Source organism: Protopterus annectens, chromosome 5.part1 (assembly GCF_019279795.1).
Source record: "Protopterus annectens isolate FY-2018-M chromosome 5.part1, PAN1.0, whole genome shotgun sequence".
In the NCBI taxonomy this organism is placed as follows: domain Eukaryota; kingdom Metazoa; phylum Chordata; order Ceratodontiformes; family Protopteridae; genus Protopterus; species Protopterus annectens.
The window spans coordinates 651,339,136-651,365,285 of record NC_056736.1 but is presented as its reverse complement, the minus strand read 5'-3'; the positions used below and the strand labels follow the sequence as shown (position 1 = coordinate 651,365,285).

Here is a 26,150-nt window from a genome sequence, read left to right as displayed (position 1 = left end):
GTGAGGTCAGCAGATAAGTGCAGAGTCCCACGATTGCAGATATATACATGTAGTCACTTTCAAGGAGGCTCATCCCTCCTTCAGAACGGGGAATATCTAATCTTGGTATGCACTGATTTTTATAAATCATCTGGGGAACATGAAACACCCTTCTTGTTTTCCTGTTTAATCTATCCATCACATTTTTGGACCAGTCAATCACTCCGAAACCATAAGTTAGGACAAGAAGAGCAAATTGGTTTATAGCTTGGATTTTATTCCTAGATGTCAAAGCTGTTTCAGGATTAATTTAAGTCTTCTAAAGTATTCCTTATTAAGTTTTATTCACATTGGTTCATGTTTTGTTACTGATCCTTCAATTCCCAAGTATTTATACACTTCCTCTTGCTCCAGTTCTATTATATCGCATTCTTGTCTCAAACTAATGTTTTCCTGGTGCTGCAGTTTTCCTGTTTTAAAGGTTGCTTTTGCGCATTTATCAAGACTAAATGACATTTTTATATCACCTGAAAAAGTTTTGACAACTTGCAGTTGTACTTTCAGTTCCTCATTTGATGAACTATACAGTTTTAAATCAAAAACCACTACTGGTTTGCTGGGTATACACTTAGTATTATGGATATATAGAAAACAATGAATGGGAAAGTACTTAAACAGGTTACATAAACAATAGCAATGAAAGAGGGGAGGGAGGGACATTTGAATTCAAATTCCCATTAGGGGCAGAAGGCAGAGACACTACCTTTTAAAACCATAACAAGAAAATGGTTGGAACTCTAGTCCTATGACCTTATGATTAAAGCCAGAGCACCAGATAATATGAGAAATTTTAAATCAGTTCCCATCTGTGGAATATCAGTATAACTAAACTACATAACAAGAAAAACAAATCACTTAAAGCTTGTAAGAGGTCTAATTTTACTACCTTAAGAGCACACTTAAGACAATTAGCAGAGTTTGATGATGCATAAGAAATCTCAGACATGATTATTAACTTAAATAGCTTCTGATAACAAAAATAAGTACAAATTTGTCTTTATCTGTGTTCGGAAGTTAAGAACTAACAACCAGCAATGTTCAGACTTAGTCCACAGTAATACTGTCCAATCTGACCCAAAATAAAGAGTTAATATCCTAGGTGACAAATCTTAATCCACCAATAGTTATAACTATACCATATATTCCATAGGTTATATCATCCATGGTTGTGCAGCGGTAGCATTGTTGCCTCGCAGCAAGAGGTTCTCCCGTTCGATTCTCGGCTGGAGTGCGGGGAGTGCCTTCTGTGTGGAGTCTGCATGTCCTCCCCACGGTTGGGTGGGCATTCGAAAGACATGTGTAAATGGGCGTGCCTTCGTTGAAGGTTGAATGTTGAGCTGGCACCTCGGTGTTTGTGAAACATCTACTGCCAATCATTGGCGGACCGGAGTTACGCTGTGGCGACCCCTAACCGGGAAAAGACGAAAGACCAACAACAACAGCAACATATATTCCATAGGTTCTCCTATGGAACAAGTCCTTTCAGCCCTCTCAAAAGTTAAGAACACCTAATCCATGGACCCTGGTAACACACCACTTTTTGTGACTATCAATACCAAATGCTCCCTACCTGAACCCCTACTTAACCTCTTTTATCTAAGTAGTTCCACGGGTGACATACTTGAGGTCTGTAAAATAGTTATTGTAATTCCATAACAAATTGGTGGCCCAGCCATGGTCCCTTGTAACTGTAGACTTGTTAGTCTCACTAGCCCCAAATGTAAAGCTATGGAATGTAGTGCCTCAGACCTCATTAATCAGGACTTTGAAACTCTCATCAGTTCATCTTTATCAAAGCTGTGCCCTGCTTCCTTAACTTTATAATGTTTTTTAAGTTACTGAAGTAGCGGATAGCAGTTGTGCAGTACATACAGCATATCTGGACTTTCCTAAGGCCTTTGATGTAGTCTATATGCAGGTATTATTAATAGACTTGTCATCATCATCATCATCATCTTTCTGCTTTTTCCATTAGGGGTCATCACAGCGGATCATCTCTTTCCATTTCTTCCTATCCTCTGCATCTTGCTCTGTCACACCAACCGCCTGCATGTTCTCTCTCACCACGTCCATAAACCTTATCTTAGGCCTTCCTCTTTTCCTCTTACCTGGCAGCTCCATCCTTAGCATCTTTTTCCCAATATACCCATCATCCCTCCTCAGCACATGTCCAAATCAATGCAATCTCGTCTCTCTTGTTTTGTCTCCAAACTGTCGAACATGAGCTGACCCTCTAATATACTGATTCCTAATCCTATCCATCCTAGTCACACCGAGTGCAAATCTTAACATCTTTAACTCTGCCACATCCAGCTCTGACTCCTGCATTTTTGTCAATGCCACTGTCTCCAACCCATATAAGATAGCTGGTCTCACTACTGTCTTGTAGACCTTCCCTTTCACTCTTACTGGTACCAGTCTGTCACAAATCACTCCTGACACTCTACTACACCCATTCCACCCTGCCTGTACTCTCTTCTTTACCTCTCTTCCACATTCATCATTTCTCTGAACTGTTTATCCCAATAGACTTGTAAATACTGATATACATGCAAATATGTAGTGTGGTGGATAAATATCTGTGTTTAATTTCTCCAAACCTTTTGGGTTTCTAATATCATGACAGAAATGGACCACATTCCTAAGTCAAAGCATGATAAAATTCATGAAACTAGTATTGTTTCAGTCATTGATGTTTGCCAAAAGTGCTCTTCGCAGCATCCTTAATGTGCCCAGAAATGACTCCTTTAGCAATTCAGATGGAGTTACACGTATTGGTAGCATATCTAAATATGATTGCAAATTCTTTTTTATGAAACCCATTGCTCCTTCTGTTATTGGAATTGTCTGGGTATCGTTCTTCCACATTGCCCTTGTTTCTGCCAGCAAATCCTGGTATTTTATGACTTTGTGTCTCTCTGTATGTAAGACACTGTAATCACTGGGTGTAGCAATTTCAATGCTCGCTGCTACTTTTGTCTTCTTTTCATGGAGTACTATATCTGGTTTTCTTGCGTTTTTTGCACTGTTGGTAATGGGTGATCCCATGTGATATAAACTTTACCCTTCTCTATAATACTTTGTGGCTCATGTTTCTAATGCTTCTCAGCTACTTCAGTTTTGTAATATTTGCATAATCTGTAATACAACAATCTTGCCACATTATTATGCCTTTCAGTATACAGGTGTTCTGCCATTAGTGTATCAAATACAGCAACAAGATGTACAAATGCTTCCAGTTCTGTTTTACAGAACCTGCTTTTGTCTATTTCTCCCACATGTTCAATAGACTTTCTAAGCCAATGTGTCTACTACCCTAGACTGCCAATGTTAACCTTTCATATTTTGGTTTAAATTCACCTCTCCTTAACCATTCCTGCATCCTTATTGACGTGAGGTTGTTCCTGGAGTTTTCTGTACTTGCAACTATATTTATGCCTTTTCTGCATTTCTTGCCTTCTCATCTGGTCCTTCTCCTTCTATTCTTTCTTTTGTTTTTTGGCACATTCAGGTACTGCCTGATTTTTGTCTATTTCTGGTTTGCTTTCCATTCCTGCTTGACACTGATATGCTTCACAGGGAAGTCATCTTAGAATTGTTCTCTTCATGTTTCAAAACTTTCACTATGTTTGGATCTGGTGAGGACAGCAGATATGTATGTAGTCCTGTGATTGCAGATCTATGCAAGTAATCAGTTTCCGGGAGGCCCATACCTCCTTCAGAACAAGGAATGTATAATCTTGGTATACACAGATTTTTTTTTTATATCATTTGATAAGCGTGAAGGATTTTTCCTGTTTTACTGTCCAACTGATGCAGTACCTTTCAGGGCCAGTCAATGACCCCAGAAGCTGTAAGTTAGAACAGGAAGAACAAATTGGTTTATAGCTTAGACTTTGCTGTTTTCAGTATTAATTTTAATCTTCTGATAAATTCCTTACAGTGATTTGTTCACATTTGTTCATGTTTTATTGTTGATTCTTCATCAATTCCCAAATATTTATACACTTGTTCCTGCTCAAGTTCCTTTATACCACATTTCTGTCCTAGACTGATATTTTCTTGGTGCTGTAGCTTTCCTGCTTTAAATGTTGCTTTTGTACATTTATCAAGACCAAATGACATTCTTATATCATCTGAGAAAGTTTTGACCGCTTCCAGTTGTGTTTTCAACTCCATATATGCTGAACTATACAGTGTTAAATCATTCACAAAACAAACATAAGAAATATTTACATGTTGTTGTTTTTGGGAGCCAAATTGTAATCATGATCTAATCTGTTAAGAAGACAGCTTAAAGGGTTAAGGGCAGGACACCAGGACTATCCCCTTTGAATTATTATCCCCTTTATCATGACTTAGCTGCAGAGTGGTTTGCCATTGTTTCATGGTTATTGTAATATAACTGATCGATGTGAGGTGTATCTTGTACATCTGTAAGCATTCCTATATCCATCAATGTGGCATGCTGTCAGCTGTTTTGTTGCAAACTATCCATGCCATACTTAGATTCTACCCCTTTTTACAATTCTCCACTATGACTTTATTTCACAACAAATGAGCCTTTCTATTGCCATGATTGAGTTTTCTTCTAAATGACTATAAACTCTGCTGGCATCAATTCCAGTGGATAGTTTATACATCATCAGAAAGCAAGTTATTAGTCTATAATTTTTAGAATATCTTTCAGGTTCACTCTTAAGGAGGAGTATAACTTTTTTCCTGTTCTTAATTATGTTGGCATCTGTTTGGGGTGCACATACAGTCTAAATAGTTCTTCCTGAGGGCTAACTCTTCATGTAAAGATGTTAAACATTTTTATCAGAAGTTAGGTACTGCATCTGGGCCTGGGGTTTTCGATTTATGACTTTTCGTAATTTTGCTTCATTTTCTCTGGCTGTTAATTCATCCCATTTCATATCCAGTATATTTGAACATCTTATTCTTTCTTTTACATTTTCTATCCATCTAGCATTTTTGTTACGGTCCACAGGATCTTCATAGATATTTCTCCAGAATGTGTCTATTTCATTTTTTTTTTTTGGCGCTGTTGCTATTCCTTTTGCTTTGTTTCCCAATTCTCTATAAAACTTTTTTGGATCATCAATAGATTGTTTATTTTGTACTTTTTCTTTATATTTATCTGCATATATTCTAATCTTTTTCTGCCAGTGCTGATATCTTTAGCTTATTATTTAAAATGGTATACAATAGATCCTGGTGTCTGTCCTGATACTGGAAGTTGCTTTTATCATGTCTATCTTTATAAGTATTTTTATTGAAATGGTTCTATACTCTTTTAACAGTGACATTTCTTGTCTTAAGTCCTTTAGTTTTCTGTATTCGATACTTCCATGATGGTATTTGATTTCTACCCTTCCTTTCTCTTACTACCCTAAGTTTGTTTGGTAAGACTTTATCTGTTGTTAACTTAGCTGCACGGTAATATATCCTATTTACTTCTGTTATATTGCATGAATTTCTATCAACACTCTTGATTACAGTGTTCATTTGTTTCATCAAACTTCTAAATTTTGGGCCTTACTGACAAGAGGCATACTAAAGCGGGGCAGAGTGTGCGTTCCAATTCAGATGCTAACAGTAAGGGGGTGTGTAGCCTTCACGTGTGTAATTCAGAGCCAGCTCCTTTACATAAGGGTATTTTTCCTTAAGAATGTCCTCCGCATATGTGCGTCCCTACATACATCAAAGCACACACACTATTGCTTACTTGTTCTGCACAAGGAATTATCACTCGACACCCTACTCTCCTAACTCCATAGAACTGGATTAAGCATTACTCCTGCTACTCCATAGAACTGGCACATGTGTGTGTGTGTGTGTGTGTGTGTGTGTGTGTGTGTGTGTGTGTGTGTGTGTGTGTGTGTGTGTTTGTGTGTATGTATGAAATGCCCTAGCTGGGGATGGTAGGTTAGTTAATTTCCTGTCTTGAGGATTCTACACAGTCATTTTTTTCCAGTCCTGGCAAAAGCACACCTACCAGGACTGGGTACTTTTTTACCCTGGGACTTGGGCAACCAGCTGTCTTTTTTATTTTTTTAACCTACTTCTGTCCATGACATATGCTAACTGGCTGTATAACAGAACCCAAGTGATTAGAGTCACATACTCCATTTAAAAAAGCAAAGGTATCCACAGGTGTACCACAAAGCTCAGTGCTGAACCCTCTGCTATGCCATCATCTATGTGTCAGACCTTCAAGCCAACACTCCTGTTCTAAGGTTAAGTGTATAGATGACTGCAAATTGGGTGCTGTTATTTGTTTATCCACTAACTTACGGTTGCTCCAACATTGGTTTCGTGACATTAACAAGTTAATGCAAGGAATGTAGTCTCAAACGAAACATGAAAAAATTTAGTTAAGGGAATTTTGATAAGAAAAAACATCTCCACATCACACCTTTTCAATTAAACATTGTCAAAAGGGATATAGACCATCTTATTGATAATTCCTTATGTTTTTACCATAATGTCACCAATGTAGTTCAGAAATCCTTCTATCTCACCCATGTAATTTCCAAAGGTATTATTACATCTAGATCCAAAGTAAGTTTTAATTCCACTTTGCTCATCTCTTTTCAGACCCATTACTAAATATAATTCCTATTTTGACATGCATTTATCTAATCATTTTACAACCTGAATGACTTCAGAGATTTCTGTCTGAGAAAAACAATATCCTCTAGACCCCTAGTTAACCAAACAGACTGATGGACCTCTCTTTGTCCTCTTTCTCTTATAGACTCCTCCATAGTGATATGTGTATAGCTTTTGGAGGCTTGAAAGAGCCGGCCCTCCTTAACATTCTATTCATTTGCAGAACAAATAGCTCCTAGAACAACCAGTTGAAGAACCAAAACCTTCATCAGCAGAAAAATAAGACAAACTAGGGTGATAGTTTCATATCCCAACATATCCCTCACCTCTCAGTCTAACTAGTTTCATATCCCAACATATCCCTCACCTCTCAGTCTAACTTTGACTAGTTGTAAAACAGAGTAGAACCACTGCATCTTCAAGTTAAATCCAGATAATTAGTTGGGTAGCCTCAAACTCTCCCCGATTCATCTTGGGTTACCTGAGAAAAGCTTTAAATGTGGTTTATTAATTAGGTTAATTAGGTCTGTAATAGTCTGTAGACCAACTGCCTACTACTTTCCTATGAAACTATAAATCTGAGATTGCCCAGTGCTTTCCTATGAAACTTTAAACCTATAACACATATTTCCTCCATAATCTACAACACTGGAGGAACTACTGCCTCCTACCTCTTTGCTGGAACATAAGGGGTCCTACTAACCGAGGTACTTCCTCTTCTATGGACAGGCAAATGAGACTATGTTGTAGACAGAACTGTTGTTAGGTCAACTAGTCTCCTGGGTAGACCCCATAATGGCTACCTCTTGACCTGAAGTTGAGAACCAAAAAAAAAGTCTTCCAAAAAAAAAAAGACTGTGTACTGCAGCAAATAACATATGCAAGCTCCTTGCTGCAATTATTAATACTGTGACCTGTTGAATACTTTCATTTATGTAGCCAGGATATCAGCAGTACTGCACTAATAGCTGACCACAACCCTTAACCCAGGGCAGCTGCCTCTTTTCCTTAACCTAATTATGGCACTAATTGTAGATATGCCTGAAATGGTGTTACTGTCCTCATTGTATGCATGCATGTAATAACTTATGAGAGTGTAATAAAGTCTAAGCCTGCAGTACTTGTGCTAATATGAGACAGAGTGGAGGATGGGGGTGAAACCATCATCATGTGCTTCATCAGTATCATATGATACACACAGTGACTTGGGAGCTGTAGTTTTAGAAGATTCACAACTGCAAATATCTCTTCCAGTGGTTGCAATAAATGTCTTCTGAGGCATTTTCAACTCCTTTCACATAATGCTTTTTTAAAGTACTAATAGTAACAACAAGAACAACCACCACACAAGAACAATAATAATGATAGCAGTAGTAACACAAGAACAATAATAATGATAACAGTAGTAACATAAGAACAATAATAATGATAACAGTAGTAACATAAGAACAATAATACTGATAACAGTAGTAACATGGCTCAAAGAGGGAATATGAAGTCTGCATTCCCCGACTAGCGCAATCGTCAGTGCAAATTTCTGCTAATTGTTTCTCACTGATTCATCAGGCAAATTCAAGTGTAGAATTTGACACAGCAATGAGGACATTTGTTTCACACAAATAAACATGCAAACAATCTTCTTTTTTCCCCAATCAGAAAAATCAGACGTCTCATTTTCTGTATACTAAATGACTTCCAATACTCTCACACAAAATAAAGTCTCCAATATTGGAGACAAAAGCGCTTGACGTTATATATATATATATTTTATTTTTTGGCTTAGTAAAGTGTTCTTCAAGAATTTATATATTGTTTTGGCTCAGTCTTCTTTGCCATTCCATTTCCACACTACCAAAGCTTTTTTGTGTGACTGTTTGGTTTGTCTCATACGATTTTTACACAGATTTCCAATACTCTGCTAACAATTATATGTTAACAAAACTGTTGAAAATTGTATGTCAACCTGATAAAAGATAATATAAATACCCCCCCACCCCCCCGGACAATAGCAGTTTCTGATGGTCTAAGAATTAAAGCATTACCCAGATCAGCTGAAGCTGGTAACCAAAGATTGGCACATAAGGTTAAGCATGTTTACATCAGTAGTTGACATAGAAGGTAAGATCTGTACAATGCAGATGGTTATGGCAGACATATGAAAAGAGAAGCACATTTACCTCGACATTGAAATAAAGGAATGGCTGTTGTATGATATGGCAGTATAAAATAGCAAAGACTGTTTATTCTTATTTTCTCCACAGTGGTAGCACTGCTGTTTCATCAAGTGGGTACAGCCAGAGTTACTAAACTACAGGCCCTCTTCCCCATCATTGGTGACACATAACCCTACCGATTATTATTTATTTGTTTAGTCGAATTTGACTCTGTGACCTCAAACAATTTAGCACTCCAGATCTCTTTCATGAAGTTCATCAGGTTCTTACAAATTCATATTCACTTCTTCAGTAATGCTGTCTATCCACCTTAACCTCTGTTTCCCCCTTCCTCTTTAGCATTCAGCCTTTCCCAGCATCAGTGTGTCTTCTGTAGTGACTTCTCTCTTCACATTATGTTGTCAAAGTATTTGAGCTATAGTTACTATCAGCCCTTCAAGTGAGCAGTCTAGATTTATTTCCTTAAACATTGAGTTATTCAGGCTTCTTGCAGTCCACAAAACCCTCAAAAGACTTCTCCACCACCACAATTCAAAAGTATTGAATTTCTAGTGTGCAACCTTACTTATAGTCCAGCTATCACAGTCATGTATTAGTACTGGGAAAACCATAGCTTTGACCACACAGCCCTTTGTTGACAATGTTATGTCTTTGCACTTTAAAATCACCATCACCATCATCAATCTAATTTTACATGGAGTTGAGTGTTGCATCAGCTGTCACCTCTTCTGTCATTTCAGAGCCCCTGGCCTACCTTCTTTAATACTTATGCCAATCTGCCTCAGACCTCCTCTCACACAAGGCATCCACCTCTTGACTGGACATCCTAATCTGTTCTTCCCTTCTTCCTGACTCTTCCAAATCTGCTTTGCTAAATCATCTTCTGCTTCCCTGCAGCCGGGGCTACTTTGGTTTCTGCTCTGATGTTTTCATTGCTTCATCTGTCACACTGTGTGCATCCTACTATCCATTTCAGGTACTTCATCTCCATCACATAAAGCTTGCAGAGCTGCACTGCTTTCACTGCCCAGATTTCTCTGCCACATAAAAAAACTGGTTGCACCACTGTTTTGTACAATGCATACCTTACTTTTCAACTTTTTAGGTATTCTTCTATTACACGCTACCTGTGACACTTTGTGCCATTTGACTGCAGTGACTCTTATTCTAACTTTGCCCACCTCATTCAGACATCACCCCTCCTTGATCACATGTCCCGGATACTTGAATCTTATAATCTGCTCCACTGTTTTCCTATTTCACTTTTGAGCTTCTTCTGATTTTCTCCATTTAATGCTCATGACTGCTGTCATGTTTGTACTCAGTTTCATCCCATGTGCCTACAGCTTTGCATTCCAGTCACCTAGGATTTTCTGAAGGTCATGTTCAGAATCAGCTTGTAGTGCCACATCATGTGAATACAGCACCTTTGCTGATCTGTCTCCCTCATCTCCAGTATTCACAGGAGTGAGCTTACAGCTGGGTCCCGAGGCACTCTGGGAACTACTCTGCTTATACTTTTCTCACTGGGTCCTTGCACATAGCCTGCAGCCATTCTACTAATGTCTCTCTGACTTTGAACCATTGCAGAACTGCCCAAACTAGCTTTCCTGGGACCTTGTTATATACTTTCTCCAATCTGTCAAACTGCAAAAATCAGAACAGTTGTATTGCATCTTGATCTGAATCTGAGCTGCTGAGCTCCCACCTTAATTCTGCTACTAAGTATATTTATCAGTCATCTTCTCCAGCCCTTTTATGCAGTGATGCAGTGTGACCTCTGTACTGCTCACAGCTGTGAATATCCTCTTTGTTTTTGTACACTGACACTAGAATGTTTCCTCTCAAGTAATCTAGAATTCACTTCTCTCTCCATTCCACAATGAGTACCCTCAGGAGCCACGTCTTCCCAAACGCACCTCATGTCTGCAGTGACTTCATCTCAGCCTTCTCCTTTCTCTTGTCTTCATCTTCCTCAGTGCACTTCATAATACTTCTAGGGTAGGTTCTCTTTTATTGTAGGCTCTCATGTGGAAGTACAGTCTTTGTATAACTTTTATCATTCAGAAACTTCTTGAAGTACTCCTTCTGTCTCCGGATAGCTGAGCAGATTGTTACATCCCTTATAAACAGCATCTGACAACTACATTCTTTATCTTTAAAATATTGACTTGTAACCTGATGGCACTTCTTTGTGCCATCTGCTGAATCAATTTCCAGAGGATGGTAGAGTTTATCTGAAGCCTTGCTCTTTGCCATTGTAATTTCTATTTTACTCTCTTTGTCATATGTCACATGTCTGGAATCACCATCTGTGGAGATCTTTGAACCCAGGAAATAAATTCTGTCACTGCCTCCACTTCTTCCCTATGTATCTGCCAAGAATTGTTAGGGCTAGATAGCCTAATTTTAGCCGATGTTGAGCTACAAGTCAACTTTTGAACTTTCTAATTTCACACTTATCAACAGCGTCTTCAGTTCTTCTTCACTTTCTGCCATTAGGATAGTATCATCTGCATATCTGGAAGTTGTTAATATTGCTCCCAGGAATTTGTTTCCATCATATGAGTTGTTTAAACCAGCATTTCTCATGATATAGTCAGCATTTAAATTTAATAAGTAGGATGAAAATATTCAGCCTTCTCATACTTTGTTCCCATTCTTGATCCATCAGTTATTCCACATTTCATTCAAACGTTTGCTTCTTATTCCGTACACAGATTCAACAAGAGACAAATAAGGTAACCTGGTATCCCTATGTCTCTAATAACTTGCTACTGTTTGCTATTGTAAACACAGTTAAAGGCTTTACAGTAGTCAATAAAGCAGAGCAAATATATTTTTTTCTGGAAATTCCTTTCTTTCTGAATTACACAAAGAATGTTGGTAATTTGATCTCTACTACTTCTGCCCCTTCAAAGGCCACCTTGTAGATTTGAAAGTTCTTAGTCCATATATTGCTGGAGGTTAGCTTGTAGGATCTTCAGCATTACTACCTTGCTGGCATGTTAAACAAGTGCAACTAGTCGACAACTTTGAGGACTCTAACATTGCCTGCTTTGGGATTGGAATATAAAATTGACCTTTACTAGTCTAATGGCTATTGTCACATTTCCAAATTTGCTGGCAAACTGAAACCAGCATTGTAACAGCATCATGTTAAAGGATTTTAAACAATTCATTTAACTTCATTCTTGAGAATGGTAGGTTCCATACCAGAAAACATACCATAATACATATCACAGATGTTAGGAGCCTTCATATTTTGTTCTTCTGGGTATTTTTGCCAGCTGTTCTGAATATCTTCTGCTACTGTTAGCTCCTTCACATCTGTCTCTTATTCTAGCATTTTACCTAGAGCTTTCCTTTAATATTGTCGAAGAACGTATCCCTTTACCATTCTACTGTCTTCTTCTAGTTCTATGCAGAGCTTTCCTTTAATATTGCCGAATGTCTTGAACGTATCCCTTATCGTTACCATTCTACTGTCTTCTTCTAGTTCTATGCATAGCTTTCCTTTAATATTGTCGAAGAACGTATCCCTTATCTTTACCATTCTACTGTCTTCTTCTAGTTCTGTGCAGAGCTTTCCTTTAATATTGCCAAATGTCTTGAACGTATCCCTTATCTTTACAATTTTACTGTCTTCTTCTAGTTCTATGCAGAGCTTTCCTTTAATATTACCGAATGTCTTGAATGTATCCCTTATCTTTACCATTCTACTGTCTTCTTCTAGTTCTATGCAGAGCTTTCCTTTAATATTGCCGAATGCTTTGAACGTATCCCTTATCGTTACCATTCTACTGTCTTCTTCTAGTTCTATGCAGAGCTTTCCTTTAATATTGCCGAATGTCTTGAACGTATCCCTTATCGTTACCATTCTAGTTCTATGCAGAGCTTTCCTTTAATATTGCTGAATGTCTTGAACGTATCCCTTATCGTTACCATTCTATTGTCTTCTTCTAGTTCTATGCAGAACTTTCCTTTAATATTGCCGAATGTCTTGAACGTATCCCTTATCGTTACCATTCTACTGTCTTCTTCTAGTTCTATGCAGAGCTTTCCTTTAATATTGCCGAATGTCTTGAACGCATCCCTTATCGTTACCATTCTACTGTCTTCTTCTAGTTCTATGCAGAGCTTTCCTTTAATATTGCCGAATGTCTTGAACGTATCCCTTATCTTTACCATTCTACTGTCTTCTTCTTATGCAGAGCTTTCCTTTAATATTGCCGAATGTCTTGAACGTATCCCTTATCGTTACCATTCTACTGTCTTCTTCTAGTTCTATGCAGAGCTTTCCTTTAATATTGCTGAATGTCTTGAATGTATCCCTTATCGTTACCATTCTACTGTCTTCTTCTAGTTCTATGCAGAGCTTTCCTTTAATATTGCCGAATGTCTTGAACATATCCCTTATCATTACCATTCTGCTGTCTCCTTCTAGTTCTATGCAGAGCTTTCCTTTAATATTGCTGAAGGTCTTGAACATATCCCTTATCTTTACCATTCTACTGTCTTCTTCTAGTTCTATGCATAGCTTTCCTTTAATATTGTCGAAGAACATATCCCTTATCTTTACCCTTCTACTGTCTTCTTCTAGTTCTATGCAGAGCTTTCCTTTAATATTGCCGAATGTCTTGAATGTATCCCTTATCTTTACCATTCTACTGTCTTCTTCTAGTTCTATGCAGAGCTTTCCTTTAATATTGCCGAATGTCTTGAATGTATCCCTTATCATTACCATTCTACTGTCTTCTAGTTCTATTTAGAGCTTTCCTTTAATATTGCCGAATGCCTTGAACGTATCCCTTATCTTTACCATTCTACTGTCTTCTTCTAGTTCTATGCAGAGCTTTCCTTTAATATTGCCGAATGTCTTGAATGTATCCCTTATCATTACCATTCTACTGTCTTCTTCTAGATCTATGCAGAGCTTTCCTTTAATATTGCCGAATGTCTTGAATGTATCCCTTATCTTTACCATTCTACTGTCTTCTTCTAGTTCTATGCAGAGCTTTCCTTTAATATTGCCAAATGTCTTAAACGTATCCCTTATCGTTACCATTCTACTGTCCTCTTCTAGTTCTATGCAGAGCTTTCCTTTAATTTTGTCGAAGAATGTATCCCTTATCTTTACCATTCTACTGTCTTCTTCTAGTTCTATGCAGAGCTTTCCTTTAATATTGCCGAATGTCTTGAACGTATCCCTTATCATTACCATTCTACTGTCTCCTTCTAGTTCTATGCAGAGCTTTCCTTTAATATTGCTGAATGTCTTGAACGTATCCCTTATCTTTACCATTCTACTGTCTTCTTCTAGTTCTATGCAGAGCTTTCCTTTAATATTGCCGAATGTGTTGAATGTATCCCTTATCTTTACCATTCTACTGTCTTCTTCTAGTTCTATGCAGAGCTTTCCTTTAATATTGCCAAATGTCTTAAACGTATCCCTTATCGTTACCATTCTACTGTCCTCTTCTAGTTCTATGCAGAGCTTTCCTTTAATTTTGTCGAAGAACGTATCCCTTATCTTTACCATTCTACTGTCTTCTTCTAGTTCTATGCAGAGCTTTCCTTTAATATTGCCGAATGTCTTGAACGTATCCCTTATCGTTACCATTCTACTGTCTTCTTCTAGTTCTATGCAGAGCTTTCCTTTAATATTGCTGAATGTCTTGAACGTATCCCTTATCGTTACCATTCTACTGTCTTCTTCTAGTTCTATGCAGAGCTTTCCTTTAATATTGCCGAATGTCTTGAACGTATCCCTTATCTTTACCATTCTACTGTCTTCTTCTAGTTCTATGCAGAGCTTTCCTTTAATATTGCCGAATGTCTTGAACGTATCCCTTATCTTTACCATTCTACTGTCTTCTTCTAGTTCTATGCAGAGCTTTCCTTTAATATTGCCGAATGTCTTGAACATATCCCTTATCTTTACCATTCTACTGTCTTCTTCTAGTTCTATGCAGAGCTTTCCTTTAATATTGCCGAATGTCTTGAACGTATCCCTTATCGTTACCATTCTACTGTCTTCTTCTAGTTCTATGCAGAGCTTTCCTTTAATATTGCTGAATGTCTTGAACATATCCCTTATCGTTACCATAATAGTTCTATGCAGAGCTTTCCTTTAATAATGCCCAATGTCTTGAACGTATCCCTTATCGTTACCATTCTACCGTCTTCTTCTAGTTCTATGCACTGCTTATTTAATTGTGCCTCCTTATATCTTGTTACTGTTCTCTGAAAATCAAGCTTTTATTTTCACATAGTTTTCATACCTCCTTTGCTCTTTACTCTCTTTCTTTCCTCGACCACTTCTAAAGCCCCCACAGGCAACCATTTTACCTTCTTAATTTTCTTTCTGAGTAGAACAGTGATCTAGATGAGCTGTTTTCTGGTTAATATCAAGAATACTGTGTACAAAAATAGAGGTTACAAAGTATAAATAGGTTCATAAGTAAGTACTAAACTAGCTGTCCTTATTGGCCATTGTAAGTATACCCAGTTTCCCTTTTTGTGATTGAAATAACCTATCCCATTTGGTTATAAACTGTCCTTACCCATGTCATAATCAATAATTATATATATTTCCTCAATTGAGAATAATTGGGATCATACTATTGATTAATTAAGGGGATCCATTCATGGAATAAAGCATTTAGGAGCTGCCTCTGTCCATTAGTAGTACAAGAAGCACTACTGGTGTAAATTTTCCGTTTCCCATCCATAGATCTAAGTTGCACTTGAAAATTTACTGGGATGAACTTTGTTTTATGTGGATAGTGAATCTGTTCCACAGCAGTGACATTCTCTGTGAGACATACCTGTCCCTCCAAACCATTTTGTTGATATTGCAGAAGAGGTTTAGATCCCCAGACCCAATATTTCTGCCATCTGACTTGTTGATATACAGTAAATCCATCATTAATGGGTCAGAGGATGCCTTGTATGCCAGATACAGTTTATCTCTTAGCAGTCTGTAGGACACCAAGTATAGTGACAGGGCTTTGAGTCGCTTCAGGTAGGAATGTTGTTCAGGCATTGTATCATTTTATTAAGGTATCTCTGTGGGCATTACTGGTGCTGCATGTGTCTGGACAGATACATGTCAAAGGGGCATTATACACAATGACTGACCTAATCAGGGCTAAGTAAAGGGGGACAATGACATCCCTAGATCTTGACACAATCCCTTTATTTATAAGTTATGCAATACAGAAGGACTTTCATGCAACAATAGATATTCCAAAGGAAAGTAAAGTGCAGTATTCAAATGTTTGTTTGTGTCTTTCGGCTTTTCCCGGTTAGGGGTCGCCACAGTGGAACTCCGGTCCGCTAATGATTGGCAGTTGATTTTTACGTACTGGCTTGCCAGGCCTGATGCACAACCTTCAATGAAGATACATCCATTCATGCATGTCTCCATGCAGAAGACACTCTAACTGAGAATCGAACCGGATAGTGTCTTACTATGAGGCGACAATGCTACCGCAGCACCACCACCGCAGGATAAGGGAACAAAATTCAATATTATGCAATTTGCACATTGTGCTACAATTGATCAGAGGAGCAGTGGAACATTGATAGAGGCAAATGAATACAATAGTAATGGGTCTCACAGTGCAGGTTTGGTCCTTGTTTTACTTATGTGCAAGTCAGGTTTAGTTGTGGTGAATACAGTTTTATGCACAAGTAACACTGCCTTTGTTAAAGTATTTACATTTTGTTTAAACAGGTATGTTTCGAGTTGTTTTCTGAAGGTGAGAAAGGAGAGTATGTCAGTTATTTGTCAGTTGTTTTGGTATGGACCGACCAGCTTTGGGGCCTAAGATGAAGAAGATGTGGTCTGTGAGTTTTACTTTAGTGTGGGGGGTGAGGAGATTGGGGTGGATGAGAAGAGAAATCTGAGGTTGTACAGTACATTTCTTTGCATGAGTCTGTTAGCAAAGAGCAGGAAAGATTTCATACAGATGAATTTGAAGATCATGAATCCTAGGAGGAGGTGATTCTATGAGAGATGAAAAGCCATATGGCCTTTTACAAGCTGTAGCAGTGGGGTGCTCTTCAGAGTCAGAGGGTTCTAAATCTTCAGATATTGTTCACAATGGTCTGGATTAGAGATAGTTTCCTTTTGGAGGAGAAGACTACTAAGAATAAGATATTTTCAATTTGAGGAAGGAGGATTCCTTTGCCTAGAGCAACTCTGCCTTGGGAATAACGCATATATAAAATTGTCCTTGCCCAGAATAGTACTTTGTTTACTTGGGATTTGGTTGCTTGGGAACAGTAGTTTGTTTACTTTGGATTTGGTTATTTAGATGTGTTGTTGAAAGCTCAGGGAGGAGTCAAGCTAAAGTCGGAGGCAGTTATATGTTTGGATATTATCAACTGTGTCACTCCTATCCAAATGTGACATTCCAATTAATGGAGTTTTTTATGATTCTTTGGGGTAGTGATTTTGTCCATGTCTGACTGCAAAGTATACAGTCAATCTCATTTTGTTATTGACCATCTGGAGTTAGCCATTTGTAAAGCCATATCTTAGGCTGTAGAAAGAGAATGTTTGCTATGGCCAGTGAATTGCTTTGCCAGAATTCCACCGCTCTATGGGCTGCATCCTTTCAAACTCTAATGCCAAACTTAAGTATTATGCCAGCTGTAAGTTTACTATGAACATCACAGTTCTGATCTATCTTTTGTGATAAATATAACATATTTTTCTGCAGTTATTTTTGAATGTTGCTGCATATCCTCAATAAAACTCATTAACTTGTTACTCTGCAGCTTCTGAGGTTGGATGGTAAACTTGTATCTTTGTAATTTTGAATGGTTTCTCTTGTAGTCTGATTGAGATCATTCTTTCATGTTTTGGGTTTATTTCCAAACATAGATTTTGACATCCTCTTATTAACCTTTTCTTTTACAGGTTTATAGGTTATGTAATAGACTAGTGCCTTTGTGGCCCATTGTAAGCCTGGCCAATTTTCCATTGGTTCTCAAATTTACCTATCCCATTTAGTATTAGATTGGCCTTAGCCCCTTGTGATCAAGAATTATGTATTACCCCTAGTAAGAATAACTGGGATTGTACCATAGATGATTTGGGAGGACTCATGCATGGGATAAAGCATTTAGGAGTTGCCTCTGACCATTAGTAGTACAAGGGGCAGTCCTGAGGAAAATGCTCTGCTACCCATGCATAGATTGATGCTGGACTTGAATAAGGACAAGGATGAGCTTTATTTTATGTGGATGGGTAGTCTGCTGAAGAGCAGTGGTATCCTCTGTGAGATAAATTTATTCCCTCAATCCATTCTGTTGATACAGAAGAGGCTTAGATCCCTAGACTCAGTATTTCTGATGCCATTTGACTTGCTGACGTGCAGTAAATCCATTAGAATTGGGTCAGAGGATGCCTTGTATGCCAGACATAGGCCACCTCTTAGCAGTCAGTAGGCTACTAACTATAGTGACAGAGCTTTGAGTCTTGTTGAGGGTTTTGTAAGACTTTTGATGTCAGTAGAAAATCTGATGATCATATGATGCAAAATGACAAATTCCCAATATGTCAATGTTAATGCTTATCATTTCATGCTTAACCAGTTCAATTTTAACTTAATTCATAAGTTCCAATGGTGTGAAGTTTTTCACAGCATCATACCTTCCTTTCATCTCTGAGCACCTTTGCAGATGGGCATCCTTCCGGCCTTTAATCAATCTGAGTGATAACCATACTTATTCTCATCTCTTTTCCAGCAGTATGCCAGACACCTTCTGACCTGAGGGCTTCATCTTCTGGTATCAGATCTTTGACAAGACTCTGGTTGCTTTTGTCCATAGGATTTTATGACAAAATCACTGCAGTGTCTTGTCATTTCCCTTTCCACTGGAACATCTTTTGTCATCTCTCTGCCATGATCTGATATCTGGGGTGGCCCTACACAGTATAGTTCACAGCGTCAATGGAGATACACATCTCCTTTACCATGACATTGAAATGGTACAGAAATTGTTATTATACAATATCATTATTTAAGATCTACCACTTGAGCTCCAGACACATTTGCTCGAGACATACTTCCTTGCTGTTTTTCACGCTCATTTTGGAAGGTGCTAACTCCCATTAACTTGTCTACCTTAACCAAACATCCCTCCCAAAGCCAGTTCTCAACACACTATCTAGTCTTGCCAGAACCAGTCCCTAATCTTAAAGCTTCTGTGCACCCCAAAAATATAAAATTCACTTCCCCCTCCTTAAACCTAAACTCCATGATCCCTCCTTAAACCTAAGTCTTCCTTCTCCCTCTTTAACCCTAAAGTTCTTGATCTCGCTGCACTTCCCTTCCCCTTCCCTAAACTTAAACTCACACTCCTTGCTCCCCTTCATGACTTGCCTAGCATGTGAGCACTTCCTCTCCTAGGAGATGAACAGTTAGTGTGCAGCAGCTGCTTGGCTGAACTCGTATTTGAGTTCAACAGTGAGAAGCTGCTTGCATAGGACACAAGATGCTTGAATACCTGGCTGAGAGGTAGTGGAATTTGAGCAGATGGGGCTTGAGTGGCCGTAGTGGTCCCCATTATTTAAAAAGAAATGAACTATCCTTTTAAAATAATGTCAGTGTACAATCCATGCTTTTTGCCATTTCCATCTGTCAGCAATGATCTGAGTCAATGGGACAGTTTCAAGATGGGCTGCAAATGTACACATCAATGAACATGGCAACAACATGCATGCGCAGTGTCAATTACAGTCAGTTTGCATCACTATAACTGCACCACCAGAAACAGAAAGGAAGTGTCTGTTTTCATTATGTGGGATAGTGAGTTTCAAAGTAAAATAAAGCAATTTAATTTTATATGGCTTTATTGATTTTATTTAAAAGGGTATAGAGCAAACGGAACAAGTAGTTGCTTTATATTTTTTCACCTCTAAGCAGCAAGAAAAAAGTAACGGTTATAAGTTTTGGTACTTTTCTGTTATCGGGGCAACAGTTCTCATCAGAGATTTCATTTCGGAATGTTAGGCCGCGGTCGCAGAGATCAGACTGCTGCCGCTGATGTTTGTACAGAAAGGCATACTTCCCTTGCAGATTGTCACCGAATGTATTACTTCATTTAAATAGCAGTGTGTGTATGCATCCCCGGCTGTTAACCCTTTACAGAGAATGACAAATGTGTTCTTTTTTACGGGTTTGTTCGCGTTTCTTTTTTAGCTGTGATACTGAAACACCGATTAGGAGAACTGTAGACAGACATGCAGGCTGTGACTGAAAACTGAAGGAAATCAATAACTGTCAACTGTCTCTGACTGGCTCGAAATGTTAGCTCTGCCTTCTGAAATCCTACTACCTAAAACTGGTGAGTTTTGGAGAAAAAGGTGGTGAATTACACTTCATAGTTACTAATAATAATTTCAGTTACACACATCTTTTACTTCAGAGAGAATATCTGGTAATTAACGTTTTCACGTACTAGAGAGTTGCAGCCACTATGACCATGTAATGTCTCACAAAACAATATTTCTGTGGAGTTACAACTATAAACATTTTGCAAAAAATAAGTAAATGTTTAGAGTGTTACAGTTCTTCAATAGAAAGGGCAGCATAATAAATGAATGGGGAAGGGAGTAACAGAGGCCTGCAATGGAGGTGTTGTCTCTCTCAGCTAATCAAGTCATAACTTGTGGACTACTACATGCCGGAGATGTACAGTAAGACAGTACACAGGGATAACGTTATCCATAACTTTTGCATTCATTGTTTCTCCATCTGTGTTTGTCAGTTATCGGGCCAACATTTTCAATGCGGTCGTTCAGCATTGAAATTCAGTACCTTAACATGTATATTTACCAGATGTGTTTAAAATGTGCTCAGATACCGGATTTCAGCTGAATGACTGCATTGAAAGTGTTGCCCCGATAACGTAAAAGTACCTACATATTCAACTGTTTTGCAGCTGCCATGATGTCTATATTATCGACACTATCAAGCTCTTCAGTGGCACATAACAGACTTTTACATAATGCATTTTAACTAAACAAATGTTGCATATTTGCACTTAAGCAAATGATAGCCATGATGTCTGTCACCATACACAATCTTTTGATGTTAAATTTGTGGCTCACAATCTTTCTGTAAAGGGAAGACACAGGACCAGCATCCCACTTCCTACAAAAGTACACTGTTAATTCAGACAATCATACAGACTAGGATTCTATGTAATTCACATTGTATATAGTTTGCTGCCATTACAGAAGACAGAGTAGATGCATATTTTTGTAGCTCACTCAGAGCAATAATCCGTTATCATGAATCTAAACCACTGTTATTTGGTCTTAAAAAAGTATAACATTTATATGTATGTACTTAAGCACTGGGAATGCTATTTATTTGCAAATGTTTTTATGTTGATATTCAACTTGCAGCATTCTAAAACTGTTTATTTACAAAAGTTCCTTAGAGAATTTACATATATATATATATATATATATATATATATATATATATATATATATATATATATATATATATATATATATATATACATATATATATATATATATATATATATATATATATATTACAACCATCTAATGGGCATGATGTCAGTTATGTTACACATCTTCTGTACTTACTCTGTGTGATTTCCCAAAACTTTTTGCCATGTAACCTCAGGCTGTGGATAGCTATCTGCAGAACAAATAAACTCATCATCTGTACTGGTAAGGTCAACTTGTGGTATACCTGTCACAAACAGAAATGAAAATACAATTGTTTCAGTTCTTACATGTAGAAATAACTTAAATGTGCAGACTAGAGAACAGCTGAATTAGTATACACAATTTAATATGAAATCAGTGTACACATAAACTACGTAAAGCGTGCAATACTTCTGCGGTACATCATTATGCAATCCTCATAATATACAAAATCACATAATATATCAGTTTAAGAACATGTGGCACCAAATGTTTTCTCACCCAATTTATTATTAAAAGCACTTTATAGTCAGCTACTTGTAATGTGCAGAGGGTAAGTCAGTACTGCATTTGTGTTATGAAACAAAGTAGACTTTTGTAACAAATACATAGAAATCAACCTGTGTGTTTCAAATAGCACAAAAAGAGAGCAAAATGCTATATGAGAGGATGAATGGCCAAAATTTAATATAAATCCACACGCAAAATAATAATATGAATGCCTTAATCACATTCGCGTTTTCGTCCTATTAAAAATGGACTTCATCAGATATAACAATTCACAACCATCACACACTTTTATACAATTCATTACAACTCTGAAACCAATAGAAATCAAATAGTACATTTATATTAAATTTTGGCCATTCATCATCTCATTTAGCATTTTGCTCTCTTTTTGTGTTATTTGGTGGTTGTGGAGAGCTTTCGCAATTGTTTTTTACTGTGTGTTTCAAATGCTAACTATTTGAAATGTCGGGACCTGATACATCATTTCCACTTGAGCATCAATCAGGCCCCTGCATGTAAATGTTTCATCTCTCAAATCCCTGCTTACATTTATCAAGGGTATCAGAACATGTCAGAGATTTGGGATGCATGGCTAGGCTTAAAAAGGCCGTTGTGGTCATTAGCCTAGTAAACACCTATGAACCCAAGTCCTAAAGATCAGACTTGCATATACTAAGTTCGAGATGCCATTTCTCAGAATATTCCCTTTTCTCCAAGGTATGCTAATCTTGGAGTTGGTATATACAAGTTTGCAGGTGTTGGGGGCTTGTCCCCCCACATGGGTGGTTCAGGGGGGCTTGTCCCCCTGCAAACAGAAGTTTAAAGGAGAAAAGCAATTTTCTAAATTCACTTTCCTACTGTGTTTTTGGTCTTTTTTCTTTTTTTTGGCTTGTCGGCACCCAGCATTTCAAATGTTAACATTTCGATAGGAAGCCATTTCAAACCCTGTAAAACACTTCATGCTCCTACACTTTGTTTCTGCTTTGATCTTTGATCATAACCCTTATTATATGTTCACTATATAAATGCCTAGTTTCATCTTAAGAGCAACATCCTCAAGGTGAACTTGTTGGCATCCATGTCTCAAACACTTAATGAATCAGTTACGACTGGAGGCCCGATTATAATCGTGTCTATATTACATAATAAAACTTTTAAAAGTTTGAACGTCATATGGTTTACACCATACGATCGAACTTTTAAAAGTTCAAAAATATAATAAAAAAAATAAACCAAAGAAAAAACCTACCTGAATGGTTTAAGCAAGGGGGCAAGCCCCCCAACACCCCACACCCCTCGCTCTTTAAATATACCAACTCTGAGACCACACTACAGTGCAGAAAAGAGAAATCTTCCCATTCCACACTGTACGGAGATCTCCGGTGAAACGTTCAAACTTTTAAAAGTTCGATCATATGATGTTGACTATATGACGTTCGAACTTTTAAGAGTTTGACAACGTGATATAGACCCTTATAATCTTCTGTGTAGTACATGGAAAATCATGATTACACCCCATATTCGGGGAAAACACAGTCTTCCTAAGTATCTCTCTTAGATCAGAAAAGTGCTTAACAAGCTTTGTTAAGTGCGACTCACTGCTATTAAAATCTAGTCTTACACAGGAGTATTAGCAGCTGTCAATGACCACAACAGAAAAGCATCAGGAAGTGTGAAGATCTTTAAAACATATTAAATAATTCATTCTACTATCAAAAAAATTCTGACATGTTTGGCATGTTTTAAACCTTATTATGGTCAGGAATCTACACTGAAACAACAAGTCCACGATATTTTCAATGGTTCAATTTTTTTTTTAATTTATTCAAGGTATGACCATAAAGAAAAAAAAGTATGCTTCTTTTGGAAATTTGATAACATAAACCTGCCGAAAATGGCAAGGGTCTTACCAAAATGTTGATAGGTATAAAAACATTCTTTCTGCTCCTTAGGAATTCATACATGATTTTATTTATTTATTTATTGTTTTATACTCCCCAGAAATGAAAAGCAACCAAACACGTGCACACACACACACACACACACACACACACACACACACACACACACACACACACACACACACACACACACACACACAAAGTGTTAGCTCAATAATCCTTGCAATGTGTCATCCTTCTGGACACCTAGTGTAAAGCTCCAAGCACACTACACTACTATCTGTGACCCGTTCTATGACTGTATGGCAACAGCATAAATTACTGCCATGTCTAAGGCAAGGACCATCTACATTACAGTGCTTGATCTACTACAAATGTATGTTTCATACTGGGCTTTGTGCAATAGGGGGAGGGTGTGCAGTTTTACATCACCTTTAGAACAGATCTAAATATTTTTGAGGTATGGCCTTTCCAAAGTTCAATTAACAACCTTCATCACCATATTATCTTCTCTGCTCTTTCCAGGCCAGGGCTCCTTTGAATTCCAAGTGTGCACTTGAGAACAACTGTACAGAATATATTGCCTAACCAAATGCCACACTTTGAAATTAACTACCCCAGTACAATCTAAAGTATTAACGGGCAACATTTGAAAGAACATGAGCAACTATATATATATATATATATATATATATATATATATATATATATATATACACACACACACACACATATAGGTTCATAGCTAGGTACTAGGCTAGTGGCCCTAGGGTCTATATAAGCCTAGCCAAAAAGGTACCCTGGCTTTCGCCACCCGAGAAAATTATTTTCCTGTGCCCCTGTCGAGCAGAGCCACAGAGGTGATTGCCCGGGGTGACTTTATTATTTCCCATCCAATCATCAAGATTTTTCATGAAGAGTGCTAATGAAGAGCTTTGTTTGATATAGACAAGTAGTTTGTTCCAGAGTATGGGAAGTCTCTGGGACAGGAATCTCTCCCTCCAGCATGTTCCGTTTATTGTGGTGACAAGGTTTAGGTCCCTGGAGTGTGTGGTTTGGTGAGAATGGGATTTCTTTAAGTGGAGCATGTCCAACAACTCTGGGTTTGACATAGCTTTGTATGTTAGGCAGAGATCACCTCTGAATAGGCAATATGCGACAAAGTAAAGCTGGAGCTTTTTGAGACAGTCTGCATGGCACATCTGTTTGAGGCCGGTAATCTTCTTTGTGAGGTATTTCTTCAGCCTTTCCAGTTGTTGTAGATGTCTTGTGAGGTACATACCAAAAGGGGTGTTGTACTCTATAATGGGTCTAATGAGCGACTAGTAGAGGGGAACAATGACCTCTTTTTTCTTGGATGAGAAACCTTTTGTGATGAGGTGTGCCACATAGAAGGATTTCCTGACTACTGTGGTGATGTGATTATCAAAGGAGAGACTATTGTCCACATGTGTCCCAAGGTCTCTTATCACACTTTCGGTGTTAAGTAGACTACCACCTATGTGGTACCTCATGGGTACAGAGTTTTTACCAAAGGGGATTGACAATGCACATTTTGGAATTGAACTTGAGGCCATGGCTTTGACACCAGGCATCTGTCTCAGTGAGGCCCTTTTGCAGGATATCCACATCACTAGGAGTTTCGATTATGGCTCCTAGTTTGCAGTCATCTGTGAACTTTGTTAGCCAAAGACCTTCTGTGTTAGCCTGTACTTCAGAAAAGTAGATACCAAACAGGAGAGGACCCAGGACTGAACCCTGCGGTATTCCACTTGTCAAAGGTCTGAAGTCGGATTTGGAGTCTTCTACTTTCACAGTGTGGGTTCTGTCAGTGAGCCAGTTGGCAACCCATCTTGTGAGGTAGGGATTTATACCTAGTTTAGTGAGTTTATCTATAATTCCAGAGTGGGGGATGGTGTCAAAAGCCTTGGTGAGATCTAGATAGGCTGTGTGAACTACCTTATCCTCATCTACGACTTTGGTGACTGCTTCAAAGAAGTCTGTCAGGTTTAGGAAACATCATCTGCATTTTACAAACCTGAACTGGGTGGGGTCCAGAGTTTGGAGATTACCAATGTCTTTGTTTATACGTTCCATGATGATAAGTTCTATGGCCTTGCAGACCAGGCTCGTCAGGCTAATGGGGCGGTAGTTCCCGGGGTCTGTGGTGGCTCCCCCTTTGTGGAGTGGGATAACCATTGCTGTGTGCCATTCAGTGGGCACAAAGCCTGAGGTGAGGTTATGACTGAACATGGTGCTTAGGTGGGATGCCAGTTCATTCTGTAGTTCATGTGGAATGCAGCCTGGGATGTTGTCAGGTCTCATGGATGCTGTGTTCTTGGCTTTGGAGAGTGTGGTTTTTACCTGTGCAGACATGATTACAGGAACTTTTCATTCTTCTGGTATAGAGATGGGCCCTTTAGG

The 26,150-nt window shown here is 38.1% G+C and overlaps 1 protein-coding gene across 1 annotated transcript in view; it reads right to left on the bottom strand.

Moving 5' to 3' along the window:
• The window catches only part of LOC122803248 (receptor-type tyrosine-protein kinase FLT3-like), a 495,076-nt gene that overhangs the window by 436,042 nt on the left and 32,884 nt on the right, over nucleotides 1–26,150 (bottom strand). Inside the window, exon 2 of the mRNA XM_044072843.1 lies at nucleotides 21,472–21,580. Within this exon, the coding sequence (XP_043928778.1) occupies nucleotides 21,472–21,580 (109 nt within the window). The remainder of the gene's footprint in view (nucleotides 1–21,471; nucleotides 21,581–26,150) is intronic.